Genomic DNA, 16,351 nt, shown 5'->3' on the forward strand with positions numbered 1-16,351 from the left:
CAATTCTCTACAAGTATTTGGTCACTGAACACATAATGCCCTGTGAACATTTCTTAAATCCATATGAGAATGCACCTGGCTCCTATAAAAAAAAGTTCTGCAATATGCGCAGCTTCATTTGTGAAATTATGGATTTTTCTTTCTCCCTAGATTCACTCATGCTTCCTCTAAATGTTCAAATAACACTTCTGAGGTCCCATCTAACACAAAATCTTGTTGATAAATTACAGATACTGGAATCATTTAGACAACGAAATTTCTATTGAGAGAGGGAACTTAGGGGTGTTTTTGTTTTTGTTTTTTTTAAAGATTTTATTTATTTTTAGAGAGAGGGGAAGAGAGGGAGAAAGAGAGGGAGAGGTACATCAGTTAGTTGCCTCTCGCACGTACGCAGCTGAGGACCCGGCCTGCAACCCAGGCAGGTGCCCTGACTGGGAATTGAACCTGCGACCTTTAGGTTTGCAGGCCGGCACTCAATCCACTGAGCGATACCAACCAGGTATATTTAGAATAAGTCGGCATCGTCCAACGGAAGTCAATTTAAACTAATTAGCACTGTGAAAGATCTATAGTTTGTTTGCATTCACAATACACATGAATTAAGGATCAAAAAAGACCTGGATTTTGCTTGAGATTTTTCTCTGAAGATCTTAGTCTGTGAAGATAAGCCGAATAGAGGGAAAGGATATATATGTGACAGGTTATATGGCTGATCACTTTCCCAGCTCAATTATTTTTGAATCATGTAAACCGATGTAAGCAGCACTTGAGGCATTTTCGTATCAGCCCAAGAAAGGCTCATTTAAATTTCAAGATGGCTAATAAACGTTTCTTACTTGAAAAAAGTATTTTGCACCTAGACCTTAATCCTTTTACTGATATGATTAGTCTTCTGGAAACTTTAATTCCTTTGACAAAAAAAAATATCACAACTTTTCATGTATGTCATGTTTTTCATGAAAATTACACTTTATTTAAAAGAAAAACAAAATTCAATTGTGAAAATAAAAAAGGTATCTAATGAGCAGTATAAACTAAAACAGGGTAAAATATTTAATATATTTGCTACAATTATTTTAAAGTAAAAACATGAATATTAAACATTCTTTAGGTACTACTGCACCATTAATTTTGGAATGGAAATTAAAATATTTTATTTGTAAATTTTTGTCTTAAAATCTTTATCCCAAGGAAAAACATAGGGAAGACAGCAGAGATATTTTTAGTGCTCTTTGTATCCTTGAATACAGGGATATGTCAGAGAGTGCTATGATTGGACTTCTGTGGGATTTTGGTGGTGGCTGAGGTTAGGGTGGGAAGCTTAAATACAAAGAAACAGAATAACAACAGCATTGATAAAGCAGCTTAGGAAGACTGCCCTCCAACATGTAATTAGTTCGTGTTTTAAAAACATGTAGAATCTTTTTGAAATACTTCTAGGAAAGTATAAATATTTGTACAGCACTTTTCTTTCTTATTTTTACTGTTGCTCAAATACAGTTCTCTACATTTTCTCCCCACCACTCCCCCCCTGTTGGGAACCGCCCTGCCTGGTTTCAGAGGCTGTAACCCCCCATGGTTAAGGCTGAGTCAGAGTTGGGACCATAAGCCACTAGGGAGACAAAGCCTATCTCCCTGGCAGAAGTGCCACCTCTGCCCACTTCACCCTGCTTGGCCCTGAGCTTGGCCAGCTAGCCAATGACGGGTAAGAATCCTCAAGGGAGGATCAACCTAAGACAGGCTCTGGTCACCAGGGATAAGGTCGCAGGGAAGGACTCGGGGGGCTGTGGCAAAAGGGGGTGATGGACCCTCGCCCCTCGGCTTTGAAATAGCCTTGAGTCCTCATTCTGTCTGCAAGAAATCTCCTAATCTCTTGGCTGCTTTACTTCCCTGTCTGACTTGAGCCTGAAGTGATAACAGAGGGTGGTGTAGTCCTGTGCTGGGAGGGGCGGATTCCCTGGGGAATCAGGCCTAAGGAAAATAGGTACATTCCTGTGAAACCTACTTAATCTGTACCCTCAGCTTAAAAGATAAGGGTCCAGACCTGAGAAAAGAGTCTGGCCCCTAAAGTTTTATGGCCCTCTAGCTGATTGGCTGTAGCTCAGAATAAACCCTCAAGGTTCTCTGTAAATCCTGTATTGTTTAATCCTCATTGGCTGACAATGATTGATGAGCTTTATCTGCATTCCTATGCCAATGAACCTAATAAAAGCCCATGGAGGGAAAGGCTCAAGGCCCTTCTCTTTTGAGAGATTGGCCACCTTTCCTCCCCAAGCAGATCATGTCTTGGTAGTCTTTTTCTTCATACGTGGCGGAACCGGGGGGCTGCGTTAAAGTCCCCCGACATCTGGCGCCCAAACAGGGACCTGCACAGGCCAGAGGCTTCGAGCCACCATTGCTACGGATGGCCTTCATCCGTGGCGGACCGGGGGGCTGCGTTAAAGCCCCCCGACACCCCCCACCCCAGCCATTCCCACCTCCCTCCCCTGATTCCACCCCCCCTTGGTTTTGTCCACGTGTCCTTTATATATGTTCCTGAAAACCCTTCCCCCTTGCCACCCCATTATCCCCTCCCACCTCCCCTCTGGTTACTGTCAGTCTGTTCTTAATTTCAATGTTTCTGGTTATATTTTGCTTGCCTGTTTGTTTTGTTGATTAGGTTCCACTTATAGGTGAGATTGTATGGTATTATTAGGTGAGACCTATATGATAATATGGTCTTTCACTGACTGGCTTATTTCACTTAGCATAATGCTCTCCAGTTCCATCCATGTATACAGCACTTTTCAATATGCAAAATACTTTCACTTAACTTTCATCATCACAACACACTGTGAGGTTTATTTCTTACAGATAGGGAAATTCAGGCTAAAAAATGTTACATAATTTCACCAGCAATTTACTTTAAAGTCCGTATTTGAACCCAATGTTATGAAAACTAAAAATGTTCTGCCCCTTTTCAGCATGTTATCTTTTATGATACAATTCTAAGCAGAAAGCTTTGCATGAATCATTGGAATTTCCAAGAGAAAACACATTTTAAGGATGCTTAAATTTAAATGACTTACCAAATAAATAAGGATGGTTATATTAAAGTCAGTTTATTTGGAAATTTGACTATGGATATGGGTGATGTGGTGCTACTGATAAATTTGGGAGAGGAGCAGCATGGCAGACCTAATATGCAAGTACTGGACACATGGAGCTGGGTGGCCCTCAACATGCACAGTCACTAACATCTTATCTTCACATTGGGCCTATCACTGTGGACTACTAGCTGAGTGTAATTGGCTCACCTGATGAGATAAGGGTCAAAATTTTGTCTTAGAGCCAAAAGGTTTACGGGCATATCTCAAGTATATTAATAATGTGAATACTGCAACAAAGTGAGCCACATGATTTTTTTAGTTTCCTGGTGCATATAAAAGTTATGTTTACACTATACTGAAGTCTATTAAGTGTGCAATAGCATTATGTCTAAAAACAACGTACACATTTTAATTACAACTGCTTCATTGGAAACCTTTGAGCCTTTAGTGAGTCGTAATCTTTTTGCTGGTGGAGGGTCTCGCCTTGATGCTGATGAAAAGGCATTACCTCAGGGGTGCAATAAATCAAAGCACAATAAAATGAGGAATGCCTGTATCTCTTTCAAGTACAAAGGCTAGATTCAGGTGGAATAACAAGGACAACCTTGCAAACTTAGTTTCTTGGGCATTATCTTGGAAAATGTGGACTACTTCCTGTAGTAGAGCAGTTCACACTTTACAAGTAGGTTGCTGCAAAAAAGTCAAAACACTCTTTGTCTAAGAAACCACAGCCTGTCAAGGTATGCTTGTGCTCTCTTACAGGAATGTGTAGTACTTGCTCCAGGGAAAAGGGTCAGTAACCACTCATCAATTTCAGTATTACAGTAACCTTGAATACATGGGCTCCCAAAAAACTTTAACAAGGAGGTTCCGGCAAAGATGGAGGCATAGGTAGAAACCGTTCAATTCCTCGCACAACCAAAAGGAGGATAACAACCAATCTAAAATCAACAAACAACCAGAAATGCCAGAAAATCAAACTGCATGGAACTCCAACAACCAAGGAATTAAAGAAACAGTCAACCAGCCCAGACAGACCGGTAGGGTGGCAGACAGAGAGAACCTGCAGCAAGGTGATGGACCAAGCGGGTGGGGCTCACTGAGAGAAACTGTCGCAAGGCAGCGGACTGTGCAGGCCAGGCTGGCTGAACGGGAAACTGTGACAAGAGCTGCCACTATGGGAGAAGCAGTCAAACAGAACCACCAGACCCATAAGGCAGAGGACAGAGAGAAACCACGGCAAGGCAGCAGGCTGTGACGGAGGGGCTGACTTAAGGGGAAACTGAGACTCAGAGCTGACTGTGGACTATGGCAGTTGCCACAGTGGGAGAAACTCCCAGTCTCACAGGAGAGAGTCCATTGGAAAGTGAGCTAGAGATGAGCAGATGGGCTGCTTTGTTCCCTCTCCGGCCCCTCCCCCACATGCAGCGCCTCAGCACAGCAAGCAGGGTTGCTCTGCCCGGGTGAATACCTAAGGCCCTTCCCCCTTACAACTTAGCAGGGGCCCTGAACAAAGATATAGGGCCAAATGAAAGAACAGAGCAAAACCTCAGAAAGAGAGCTAAACGAGGAGGAGATCACCAACCTATCTGATGAAGAATTTAAAGCCCTGGTAATCAAAATGCTTATAGAAATGATTGAGCTTGGTCGAAAAATGAAAGAACAAATGAAAGATACCCCAAATGAAATAAAGCAAAATATTCAGGAAACCAACAGTGATGGGAAGGAAACCAGGACTCAAAGCAACAATTTGGAACAAAAGGAAGAAGTAAACATCCATCGAGATCAAAATGAAGAAACAAGAATTTGAAAAAGTGAAGAGACTCTTACAAACCTCTGGGACAACCTGAAATGTTCCAATATCCAAATATAGGGGTGCCAGAAGGAGAAGAACAGCAGCAAGAAATTGAAAACTTGTCTGAACAAATAATCAAGGAAAACTTCCCCATTCAGGTGAAGGAAACAGACTTCCAGGAAGTCCAGGAAGCCCAGAGAGTCTCAAAGAAGTTGGAGCCGAAGAGGAACACACCAAAGCACATCCTCATTAAGTTACCCAAGATTAAAGATAAAGAGAGAATCTTAAAAGCAGCAAAAGGGAAGAGTTACCTACAGAGGAGTTCCCATTAGATCAGCTGATTTCTCAAAAGAAAACTTGTAGGCAAGAAGGGACTGGAAAGAAGTATTCAAAGTCCTGACGGCAAGGACGTACATCCAAGATTACTTTATCCAGCAAAGGTATCATTTAGAATGGAAGGGAAGATAAAGTGCTTCTCAGATAAGGTCCAGTTAAAGGAGTTCATCATCATCAAGCCCTTACTATATGAAATGTTAAAGGGACTTATCTAAGAAAAGGAAGATCAAAAATATGAACAGTAAAATGACAACAAACTCACAACGATCAACAACTGAACCTAAAAAAAAGAAAAACTGAAAACAAAAAAGTAAGTAAACAACTAGAACAGGAACAGAATCAGAGAAATGGACATCACATGGAGGGTTTCCAGTGGGGAGGGGGAAGGGAGGAATAGGGGGGGAAAGGTACAGGGAAGAAGCAGCATAATTGGTAGGCATTAAATAGATGGGGAGAGGTCAAAATAGTATAGGAAACAGAGAACTCAAATAACTTATACGTACAACCCATGGACATGAACTAAGGGGGGCAGAATGCTGGAGGGTTGCTGGTGCAGGCTAGAGGAGGGATAAAGTGGGGGGGAATTGTGAAAACTGTAATAACATAATCAATAAAATATACTTTAAAAAAACTTTAAGAAGAATATTGCAAAAGTAATTTTAAAGAATATTCTACAGTGTTAACCATCTTCCATTTTGTAATTGCAGCCTTTTAAGCAAATGCTACATGTGCAATAAGAGGCATTTTGCTTTGGCCCCTCTAACGAAAATAAAACTTTTGAATTTCACTGTTACATGAATACAAAGATTCATTTGATGTCAGGTATTACTTAAAGGAGAATTTCTGAACTTAATTCTAATCATAAATTTTAGTGACAAGCTTTGTAATTAAAAGAATTAGAAATGTCGGTGCTCTGGTTGATGTGGCTCAGTGGATTGAGTGAAGGCCTGTGAACCAAAGGGTCACTGGTTCAATTCCAACTCAGGGCGCATGCCTGGGTTGCAGGCCAGGTCCCCAGTTGGGGTGCTCAAGAGGCAACCATACATTGATGTTTCTCCGTCTCTTCCCCATCCGCCCCTCTAAAAGTAAATAAAATCTTTAAAAAAGAAATAAGTTCGGAGTGAGCACTGAGCAGGTATTTTAGTGTGTTGAAAGCACTGAAATTTTCAAGATACACACATTTCCAATTCTAGGTTGGCTTATTCTAATAAACACTATACAGAACACATGGAGGGAGGATCAGGCTTCTTTGAGAAAATGAGCAAAAATGGGAAAAATTTAAAGAAATAATTCAATATTCATTTGAAAAAATCATCCTAGAGGCTGTGGATGTGCGGCTGGAGTTTTAAAACAATGACTAGTTCAACCAAAACAACATGAATCTGGCTATAGTCTAAAGGAGACATGATAGAATGTCATTTGACTTTTTAAGAAATCAAAACAATTAAAAATTAGAAAAGTAATTTAAGAAAGAACCCACAATAAAAGAAAGCTAACATTTGTGGAGTAAAGGAAACTGTCATGCACTGTTGCTCGGACTGTAAAAATTATGGATATTCCTCAAAAATTAAAAGTACAGCAACCACAAGACCCAGCAATCTCCACTTCTAGGCATTTATCTGAAGAAATAGAAAACACTAACTTAAAAATATATATGCATCTGTATGTTCATTGCAGTGTTATTTACAATAGCAAAGATATGGAAGCCACATACGTGGTCACTGACAGATGAGCGAATAAAAGAGACGGTACACATGTACAATGGAATGTTAGTCACTCATAAAGGAGAGTGAAATCCTGCCATGTTCTACAGCATGGATAGACCTAGAGGGCGTAATATGCTAGAGAATTTCTAAATGTCAGAGAAAAACAAATACCATATGATTTTACTTATATGTGGAACCTAAGAAACAAACAGAAACAAACTCATAGACAATAAACTGATGGTTGCCAGAGGGGAGAAGGATGGGGGGAAGAGTGATAAAGGTGAAGGGGCTAAGAAGTACACACTGCTCATTACGAGTCACAAGGACGCGAGGTACAGCACAGGGAATGTAGTCAATAATACAATGTGTGACAGATGCTTCCTGGACTTATCATGGTGATCACTTCACAGGGTGTATAAATGTCTAATCCCTATGCAGTACCCAGAAACTAATATGTATGTCATGTATAATTTAAAAAATTTAAAAAGCTAACACTTGAGCTTTGGAAAGGCAGCACTAACTAAAGGGGGTTGAGAGGAAAAAGCTAGGAAAGTGTGCTGGGGGAAGGACGTGTCGGTGTGAGTAGCATGGAGAAGGAACATCCCCAAATGAGACCACACAGCTGGACTTTAGCCATCAGACAACCTTGCTCCAATTTCTACCTCATCAGACTTGTGGTAATTCTTTTTGAGGACAAGAACTCATCAATTACTATACTACACACCCTTGGCAGCTGTGTTACTCATCACAAATGAGCATGGTTGTGCTACACCAGAACCACACGCCCGGTGACATGGCCTCACTTCATGTCCACACAGAAAAACTCGTACTACTGATTCGTGATTTTTATCTTTTAGGAAAGTCTGAGTCGGGATAGTTTGAAGACAGCAGCACTGTCATGCTTGTAAAAAAGTAATGATTTAAGTAACAACTTAGAGTGTGTACGTTCTGAACAAGGAATTATCACTCAGCTGATGTGAGATTTCAACTATCTCAACTGAGAATATTCTGATTATGGATAACATAAATGGCTGGTTAGTTTTTCAATAAAATAAAAACTTCATTGTTTGCAAAGCCTCTCTGATCTTTTTAAGAATGCACAACCATTCGTAGGCATCACTGGTTAATGTGGAGGTGCTTCAGGAAGTATCAGGCACCAAAATTGGAATGTGACCTCTATCTGGCACCCCAAATTGCCACAGAAATATCAGGATCAGTGACGAAATCTCATATACAGCAGCATTTTTAATCCTCTTAATCATTACATAATGATACTATTATTTGTAAGACATCTTAAAATGTTATATTATGCACATATTCAGTGCTAATTTTTAGTGAGAAGAGCCTTCATGCTTCCTTGTATTTTTCAATATTGAAGGATAATTTGAGGAATATTCATAAAAATTTGCCATTTTTTAAAAGGACCTGATTAAGAATACGGTAGCATGAAAACAAAAAAAAGTACACACTTTTACTAGACCAAGTATTGCCTATTTTAAAAATAATGCCATCATATATGGTGACATACCCAGAAATACTTCTCGAACAGGCTGGAAGAAGAAATAACCTTGTAATACTGATGAATATGTAATCATAATGAATATGATTGCAATTGCTGAGAGAATTCAAGCATTGGATAGGCTTGAGATTAGGCCTTACACTTTTGTAGGAGTTAAGTTTAAGAACTCATTCTTTAAGAAATCAAGCAATTCATCTCAGAAGCCTGAGCTGGTTAAATAGACATCCACTAGCGGAACAGAATTACAAAGAGATTACAAGTAACACCTACATGAGCTATTCACCAAATATTCCTACTCTGACTAGTAGAGGAATTAATTGGCGGCATTTCTAAATCAGTCTAAGGCAAGGGTATTATAACATCAATTTGGAATTAGACTGTCGGAAGCATCTTTTCTATCATATTCCACAAAACTGGAGATCTTTCTGAAGCAATATAGACCATGTGCTAAAATGGTTCCTGAAAGCCAAGAGTATTGGAAATTCCTAAATTGCCAACACTAAGCTTTATGATAGTTCAGTTAGGATGAAGGGATTCCTGCCTTTGCCAGGCCTAGCACCCTGAAAAAGAATGGGTGACATGTTACAATGGTTTAATGACGCAGTATTTTAATGGGTCATGGACACTAAAGACGAACGCACCTGTAGGTATATTCTTATGTGACACATGCATCCTATTATTGCTTTGATTAGATCAGTAATGGATCTAAAGGCCATAAGTGAAAAACCCACAGTAAGTACCACAGACCATGGTGAATGACTGAAAGAATTTTGTTATACTGAGGCTTGCCGATTGCCTCCACTAATATTAGTACTTACATGGCTACTAGGCCTAACCTATTATAAGGTGGGAAAGAAAGAAACTGGTAAAGCTCAGTCTAAATGGTCTCGCAAGTCTGAGACACCTAAGGAGGTAAACCATACAGCTTACATCTGACTTATAGTCTCATTACTACATTAAGAATTGTTTGCAAGAATTCCCATCTTACCCATAAAGATTACAAATTATACAAAGTATTTTTAAAAACTGGTCAAAGATGGCTTGTTTATATTCTAATAGTACAACTAAACCAATGGCGAACACACTAATAGTGAACACTAATATTTTAACTGCTTCCCAGTTTTCACTAGTTAGCATAAAATAGGTAAATTTATGAAAATTAAACATTAGTTTTCTGACTTTAGGTGTCATTAAATTACTGCTGCTTTAAATCTTCAAGAATATCTGTATCTAAATATTAAGGGGCAATAGCTATTCTAAACCCAACTTCAAAAAAAGTGTGGTGGTTTGCAATTTTTTTTTTTTTTTTTTTTGCAGCTACTCCTTCCACACTTTCAATCTTGGTTGGCTCTGTGACTTAGTTTGACCAATTTGACATCCACGCTTCTGCTTTTCACTGCCACTTTTATGAATGCTGCTGCCACCATTGTTTAGAACCCCAGGGTATTTTTACAGAAGCCACAGAAGGTACGAAGTCACCCCTGATGACAGCTCTAACCACCCCCCAGACACCTGAGCGAAGGCATTATGGAACATCCAGCCCAAACTGAGTCAACAGATGACTGCAGCCTTGCAAGCGGATGTTACTTTAGGCCACAGTCTGGAACGAGCAGTCACATGTCACTTGATACAGAAATTGGTACCAGGAGTGCGGTATGGCCCTAACAAAACCTAGAACATTTGGCACTGTCTGACCAAGGCTAGAATAGTGAACAAACTCTCTGTGAAAGTTAGAAAAGAAAACTAACTACTATCGGAAGCTGTAAAGATGGTGACATGCAGTAGCAAAACACTTGGCAAAACTAACAAATGTGTGCTTCTGGCTGTTTCCAAGAAATGTTCAAATAGTCAACTGCTTTTATTTCAGCTGCCTATAATGAAGGATCAAAAAAGAGATGAGATAAACTGTTCAGTATGCAAGAATTTAGCAAAAATACAGGAGACTCGGGACCAGCAGCACTGGCCCGGTACCTCCAGGAAGTCGAAGATTCTCAATGAAATGGCTTCAGGGTCACGATCAAATCAAGGTTGAGTATGCCCTAATTTAAGGCTTCAGGTTTAAGGTGGTGCCTGGTAAACTCTCTTAGCTAGACAAAGTATTTAACAATCTGAAGTGTTTTCCCACAGCTCTATACCAGATAGGTCTGTGTAATTTTGATTTAACTTTTAAAGAGCATGTAGAGAACTCCGAAGAGTTTTGTATGAAACCCACATAATTTTTCAGGGGATTGTACTTTGTTAAACACATATGCAGAAAAACATTTTAAAACAAAAAAGGCCACCACTTCAGCAATCACAAAAGTCAACACCCAACAAACTAGGACACTCAACAAACTAGAAATTGAAGGGAACTAAAGGCCGTAAGTGAAAAACCCACAGTAAGTACCACAGACCATGGTGAATGACTGAAAGGGTTTCTCCTCCAAGAGCAGGAACAACACAAGGAGGCTCATTTTCACTTTTATTGAAGACTACAGAACATTTCTGAAGGAAATTAAAGAGGATATAAATAAATGGAAAGATATCATGTCCATAAATTGGAAGACTAAAATGGAAGCCAATCCTAAAATTCATATAGACTACGAACATTCAGTATATATATACACCCATTCAAAGAAATAAAGTACTGAGATTGTTCACTTTAAAATAAAAAACAAAATGGAGAAGGCCAGATGATTTCTAAGATTTCATAAAGTTTAAAATTTTTTTTCTATTTTCCAGATAGAGGTGAAAGGAAGGATTTCAAAACAAAGTTGGCCATCACCTTTTTAATGCCATACTCTTGGATCTGAGGGGATAAACAAACACCAGATATTCAGGAATACTTCCTACACGAAATAAAAACAAGATAGTGGGGCGGCACTGGATGAAAAAAGGTGAAGGGATCAGCCATAGGACATCCATGCGTGACATAACAGTGCGGTGACAGCCAGAGGGAAGGGGGTGTGGGGCCTGGGTAAAGATGGGCAAGGGGGGCAAAAAAAATGGGGTCATCTGTAACAGCGTCAACAATTAAGTTAAAAAAAACTATGATGCATTCATATGATGGAATATCTTACTGTTATGCAGACATTTAAAAGCATGTGACATAAATGTTTGTGGCATGTTTAAATTAAAAAGTAGGTTAAAAATAAGCATACATAGTTTGACACAAAAAAATAAAAATTTCTTGGAGACGAGAGGAAATAAAATTATAGAAAAACCATTTATATTTTCAGAGATGGGATAAGATAATGGATCCCATCATGAAAGGTAATCAGCACTCTTGAAAGTTAAAACCGTAACTGCCAACATAAAAATTCAATGACATAGATTAAAGGAAAGAGTGAGAAAACTCTCAGAAAAGACTAAACTTTATCAATGAGATAGAAAATAGGAAATCAAAATACAAGGAAAAAAGAGATCTAAAAAGTTTAGCAAACGTTTGAAGAGTAAACAAAAAATTTAAAAACTCCCCCTAGTAGTGTAGGACAAGATCCTTAGGTTGAAGAGATTCACTGATTGACTAACAGCAAGAAAGGAGATTGCAAGATATTATCACACTACTTTATAGTTCTGGGTCTAAAAACCTCTTCAAAATTTCAGGGAAACACAAGAGTAGGGTAAAAATATATATAATCTATAATAGAACACAAATGGAATGGCATTAGTTTTCACAATAACTTGAAAAGTAAAAAACAATGGAGAAATTTCTGAAAAATTTGGTATCCAATTAACCTGTCAAGTGTGAGCCTATTTGCAATTTCAGAAAAAAATTTTTCCTAATGTTTCTTTCCTAGAAAGTAACTTAATCATAAGCTCCAGCAAGAGAGCCCAAGAAACAATGGCTTTCTAACAAAAAATGTTAACGTTACTTCATATTCGTAGAATACGGTATATTAGGCTTAGAGAGCAACCAGATCACTTTGAAGCAGATCAGCTGTTTCCAAGATGAAGTCTCTGAGAAAAATGTGACTTCAAAGAATAAAATGTGAAGAAACATTTGAAAAGATTAAAGCTAAGGTAATTACATAATAGGACATACACACGCAAACCAGAAAATCTTCAAATAAAGACTATGAATTGTACAAGAAAGGAAATGTATTCATAGTTCAGGACTTGGCTCAGTAGACAAGATAATGTAAATGCTAACGAACCAACTAGAAAGCAACAGAAAGATAAGAGGCAGAGAAAGTTCTTAAGAAATAATTAAATCTTCATATGTAAAAGTACATCAATAATGTAAATTGATTTATCAAGAAACAGCAGTACAGTCATATAACTTGGAACATATGATAAAAATGGATAAAAAAGTACAAACCACCTCTAGATGGCAAAACTGGGAAATATGGCAGGGGCTTAGGGACATACTAATTTTTTTTGTTGATAATTTTTAAAATAAATAAAAATAAATTTTTAAAATAATTTTTTTGTTCATTCTGTTCTTAGTATATCCAGGCATCCTTGCCAAAACAAATATAAGTATGCACACAATTTACATATACCTAAAGTGTACCTGAGTGAAACAGGATTTAAATATTCATTCTTGTAATAAAGAAAGCTATATTAGAATTTGAATAGTAAATTCACAGGTTTTAAAAATCTTCACTCTAATGTTTACTGAGTACTTAATCTGCTTTTTTGAAATTGTTCAAATCACTTAAGCCTTATAATTTTTATCACTTAATATTCAAAATAACCCTATGAGTTTGGTCCTATTATTATACCATTTTATACATGAGAAAACTGGGTTCAGAGTTTATGCAACATGCCCAAAGTTAAGTTATATTTAGACTTGGAATGCAAGCATTGTGATGCCAAAGCTCACAGTACACTTTTCTTAATCATCCAAAGGTCAGAAGACAATTGGTGAGTTTTTATTTTCAGGTTTCATTTTTCTTTTTTTAAATTTCTTTTTATTGATATATTTGAGAGAGGGAGATTGGGGAAAGAGAAACACTGATTTGTTTTTCCACTTATTTATGCATTCATTGGTTGATTTTTGTATTTGCCCTGATGGGGAATCAAACCCAAAACCTTGGTGTATTGGTACAACACTCTTACTTAACTGAGCTACTCAGCCAAGGCCAGGTTTTGTATTTCTTCTTTTTAACAAAGAAGATTGCATTTCCTTTTTGCTTTATAAACGTATATATGAACATTGAAAAGATGGATACAAGAAAAACTATAAGCAACAGAAGAGCAACATTTAGATGATGAATTTGATGTCATGTGTCAGCCCACTACAAATCAACAATGACCACATATTAAATTCGAAGGGCACTGATTAAGTAAATATGGCCCACTTGGCAGATTCATTTAGACCCAATCAAATCTGCTTAAAAAAAAAAAAAAAAACACTATGTATATAAAGTAATTTATTGCTTTGGTATTCTTTGCATTAAGATGTCATAGAAGGATTAAATAGAAACATGTGAAGTCATTTGTTCATTTATTCATTAATATGCTGTCAAATTCAAGTTTTCTATACACTATGGTGTTTATTCCATTTTCTGTACTATTAGACATACATATTTAAAAAAATATTTAACTTATTTTTATGAAGAAATTAAATATTTTCTGGAAAAAAAATCATTTTATTGTTCTCTAGCAACAAACCTCATCCAATTCAACTAAATACTTTTGCTCCACAGCAGTATGTCTAAAGATCTAGTTTACACAATTCTATTCTACATAACACTGTTTTACCCTGTTACATCGTATATAATTAAAGAACATTTTTGTAATAAACATGTTTTTTTAATATAATACAGAACAAGTTTTTCCCATATCCCAGCAATCACTCAAATATATTAAAAATGTATCCGTCTTAAAAGGCACACACATATACAGGTTCAAATCTTTATTGTTTTAAAATTCTACATGTCTTTTACAATATTTTGTTATTTAAATGACCTCTAAATGGTTAATGTACAATGAATTTTTTTTCCTGAAACTGAATCATGAATTTTAATTCCACCAATATAATTATTCCAAACAGAATAATAAAGATGTCGGGAAGGTTTCAGTGCTGCATTTGAAAACGTCAATAGCACACTCTTCCCTTTAGAACCCAGGTAACCAATCTGTTGAAAATGCTTTTAAAGACTGCTAATTATGGGTGATCTTAAAAATCAATCAATCAAATGAGTTTCTTTTTCTTTTGAAACATCAAAGGGCATTTAAAAAAATAAATGAAACAATTTGCTTTAGTAATCTACAGAGGCAAACTCAAAGTTATGATTATCTGCATGCAATAACACTCCTCTTTCTTTAGTTTTGAAGCACTTATACAGTTTATAAAGAATGTGTTAAAGAGTGCAAGTTTTTTGATATTGATTTCACAAAAGGACAAATGCTGGTAATAACAACTAACATTTAATATCTAAGTTCAAGCTAATGTATATGTATCAGGCAATTAATATGGCTAATCATAAGCCACAATGCACACGGTACGCCCTTTGAGAAAATGAACTAGTTTGGTCCGCACTTCTAGAGTTATGTGGGTAAAAACAAAAACAAAACCATTTTAATTCAGCCAAGGGTCTTGATGAATTTACCGTTCCTAAAGTGTCGCCAGTTAAAAAGTAAATGGTGTACACCAATGAAGCACACTGCCATGTTGACTTTTGTATAAAAAGACAGCCTGCTGTTTTTGGAGTGATGAATGAACACTGTAGGACAAATCAGGAAAATGTAACTTTCTTCCATAAGTTATACTTTCTTATTCCACGACACAGCTTTCACTCTGTAAAATTTTGTCCCCAAAGGAACTTTAAATCTGTTTTGTGCCTAAAAAGGAAAGAAATCAAATTACACAGGTACAACCATATCATACTACTCAATTCTAGAGTACTGGGGGTGGGAGGGAGGTTCTCTGTGAAACTATACAAGATCTACCTCTAAGCAGGTAAAAATATATTGAGCCACTCACTTATACTGATGGAAGAATACAGTACAAAGAATACAGTACAAAGTGATCTGTAAGTCATTATTTTAAAGTATCAAAGAAGCCTCAATACTGCACAGTTTAGGTTCCATTAGTTTTGGAATAGAGGGGCCCAAAATTACAATGAGTTAGGAAAAATGTTCACCAGATTTCACTGATTGTAATGTCAGCATTGATATTGCTGACATTACAGTCAGGTGTATTTTTAGCCATCAAATATTTTACTTCAATGGGGGTGGCGTATGAAAATAAGAAAATATCAATGCTATTTATTCACTTTTAATCATCAGTTAGGTTGTATTCTTTTTTGGCAAAACACTAATACAAATAGTCATAGAACAGAAACTTGTAGTTGTTTTCCTATGTAAATTGGTGAATTATTGGTAATCTACCTCTACTAACTAAAGATAAAAAAATACATACTTATAAAATTCCTGGTTCAAATTCACACTCATTAAATGCAAGGTCTAACTTAAGTAAGCAAAAAGGTTAAGGACAGCACTATTAAAGATTTCTATATAAAGTAATATAAAATTTTTCCACATAATTCCTAGGTTTATAACATATGATATAGTTTTTACCTTCTTGGCTTGACAGTATTCCTTTTCCATTACTTTTCCAAGAACCCAAGGTCTTCTAGATGCACCTGAAGCTATTGAATCAAATCATTAGTTTCTTTTTAAAAGTACAGTATAATCATCATAAATATATAACTGCAGGAATCAAAACAGACTAATGCATTTCCAGGAGTGAGAGAATGTGTAAGACTTTTAAAATCGCTGAAATCACAAAAAATATGTAACAATTTAAAAAACGACACTGAAGTAATTCTATTTTTAAACCACTAATTTTGGCTTCATTTACTCATTAAATGTTGGAGGTAAGTCAAATCAGAGAACTAACAAAATTAAATACAAATAATCTAAGTAAAAATATAAACAAATGTAGGAATTCTAAATTAGCTCAACAGTGCCATCT

At 36.8% G+C, this 16,351-nt stretch overlaps 1 protein-coding gene across 5 annotated transcripts in view; it reads right to left on the bottom strand.

Annotated features, from left to right (window-relative positions):
* Positions 1–13,859: 13,859 nt before the first annotated feature.
* The window catches only part of RB1CC1 (RB1 inducible coiled-coil 1), a 96,505-nt gene continuing 94,013 nt past the window's right edge, over positions 13,860–16,351 (bottom strand). For all 5 annotated transcript variants that reach the window (XM_024578314.3, XM_024578313.3, XM_024578311.3 and 2 more), the window contains 2 exons: positions 15,955–16,025; positions 13,860–15,216 (listed from right to left, as the gene is read on the bottom strand). In XM_024578314.3, coding sequence (XP_024434082.2) covers positions 15,139–15,216; positions 15,955–16,025 — 149 coding nt within the window. In that variant the 3' untranslated portion in view covers positions 13,860–15,138. The remainder of the gene's footprint in view (positions 15,217–15,954; positions 16,026–16,351) is intronic.

This window comes from Desmodus rotundus, chromosome 8 (assembly GCF_022682495.2).
Source record: "Desmodus rotundus isolate HL8 chromosome 8, HLdesRot8A.1, whole genome shotgun sequence".
Classification (NCBI taxonomy): domain Eukaryota; kingdom Metazoa; phylum Chordata; class Mammalia; order Chiroptera; family Phyllostomidae; genus Desmodus; species Desmodus rotundus.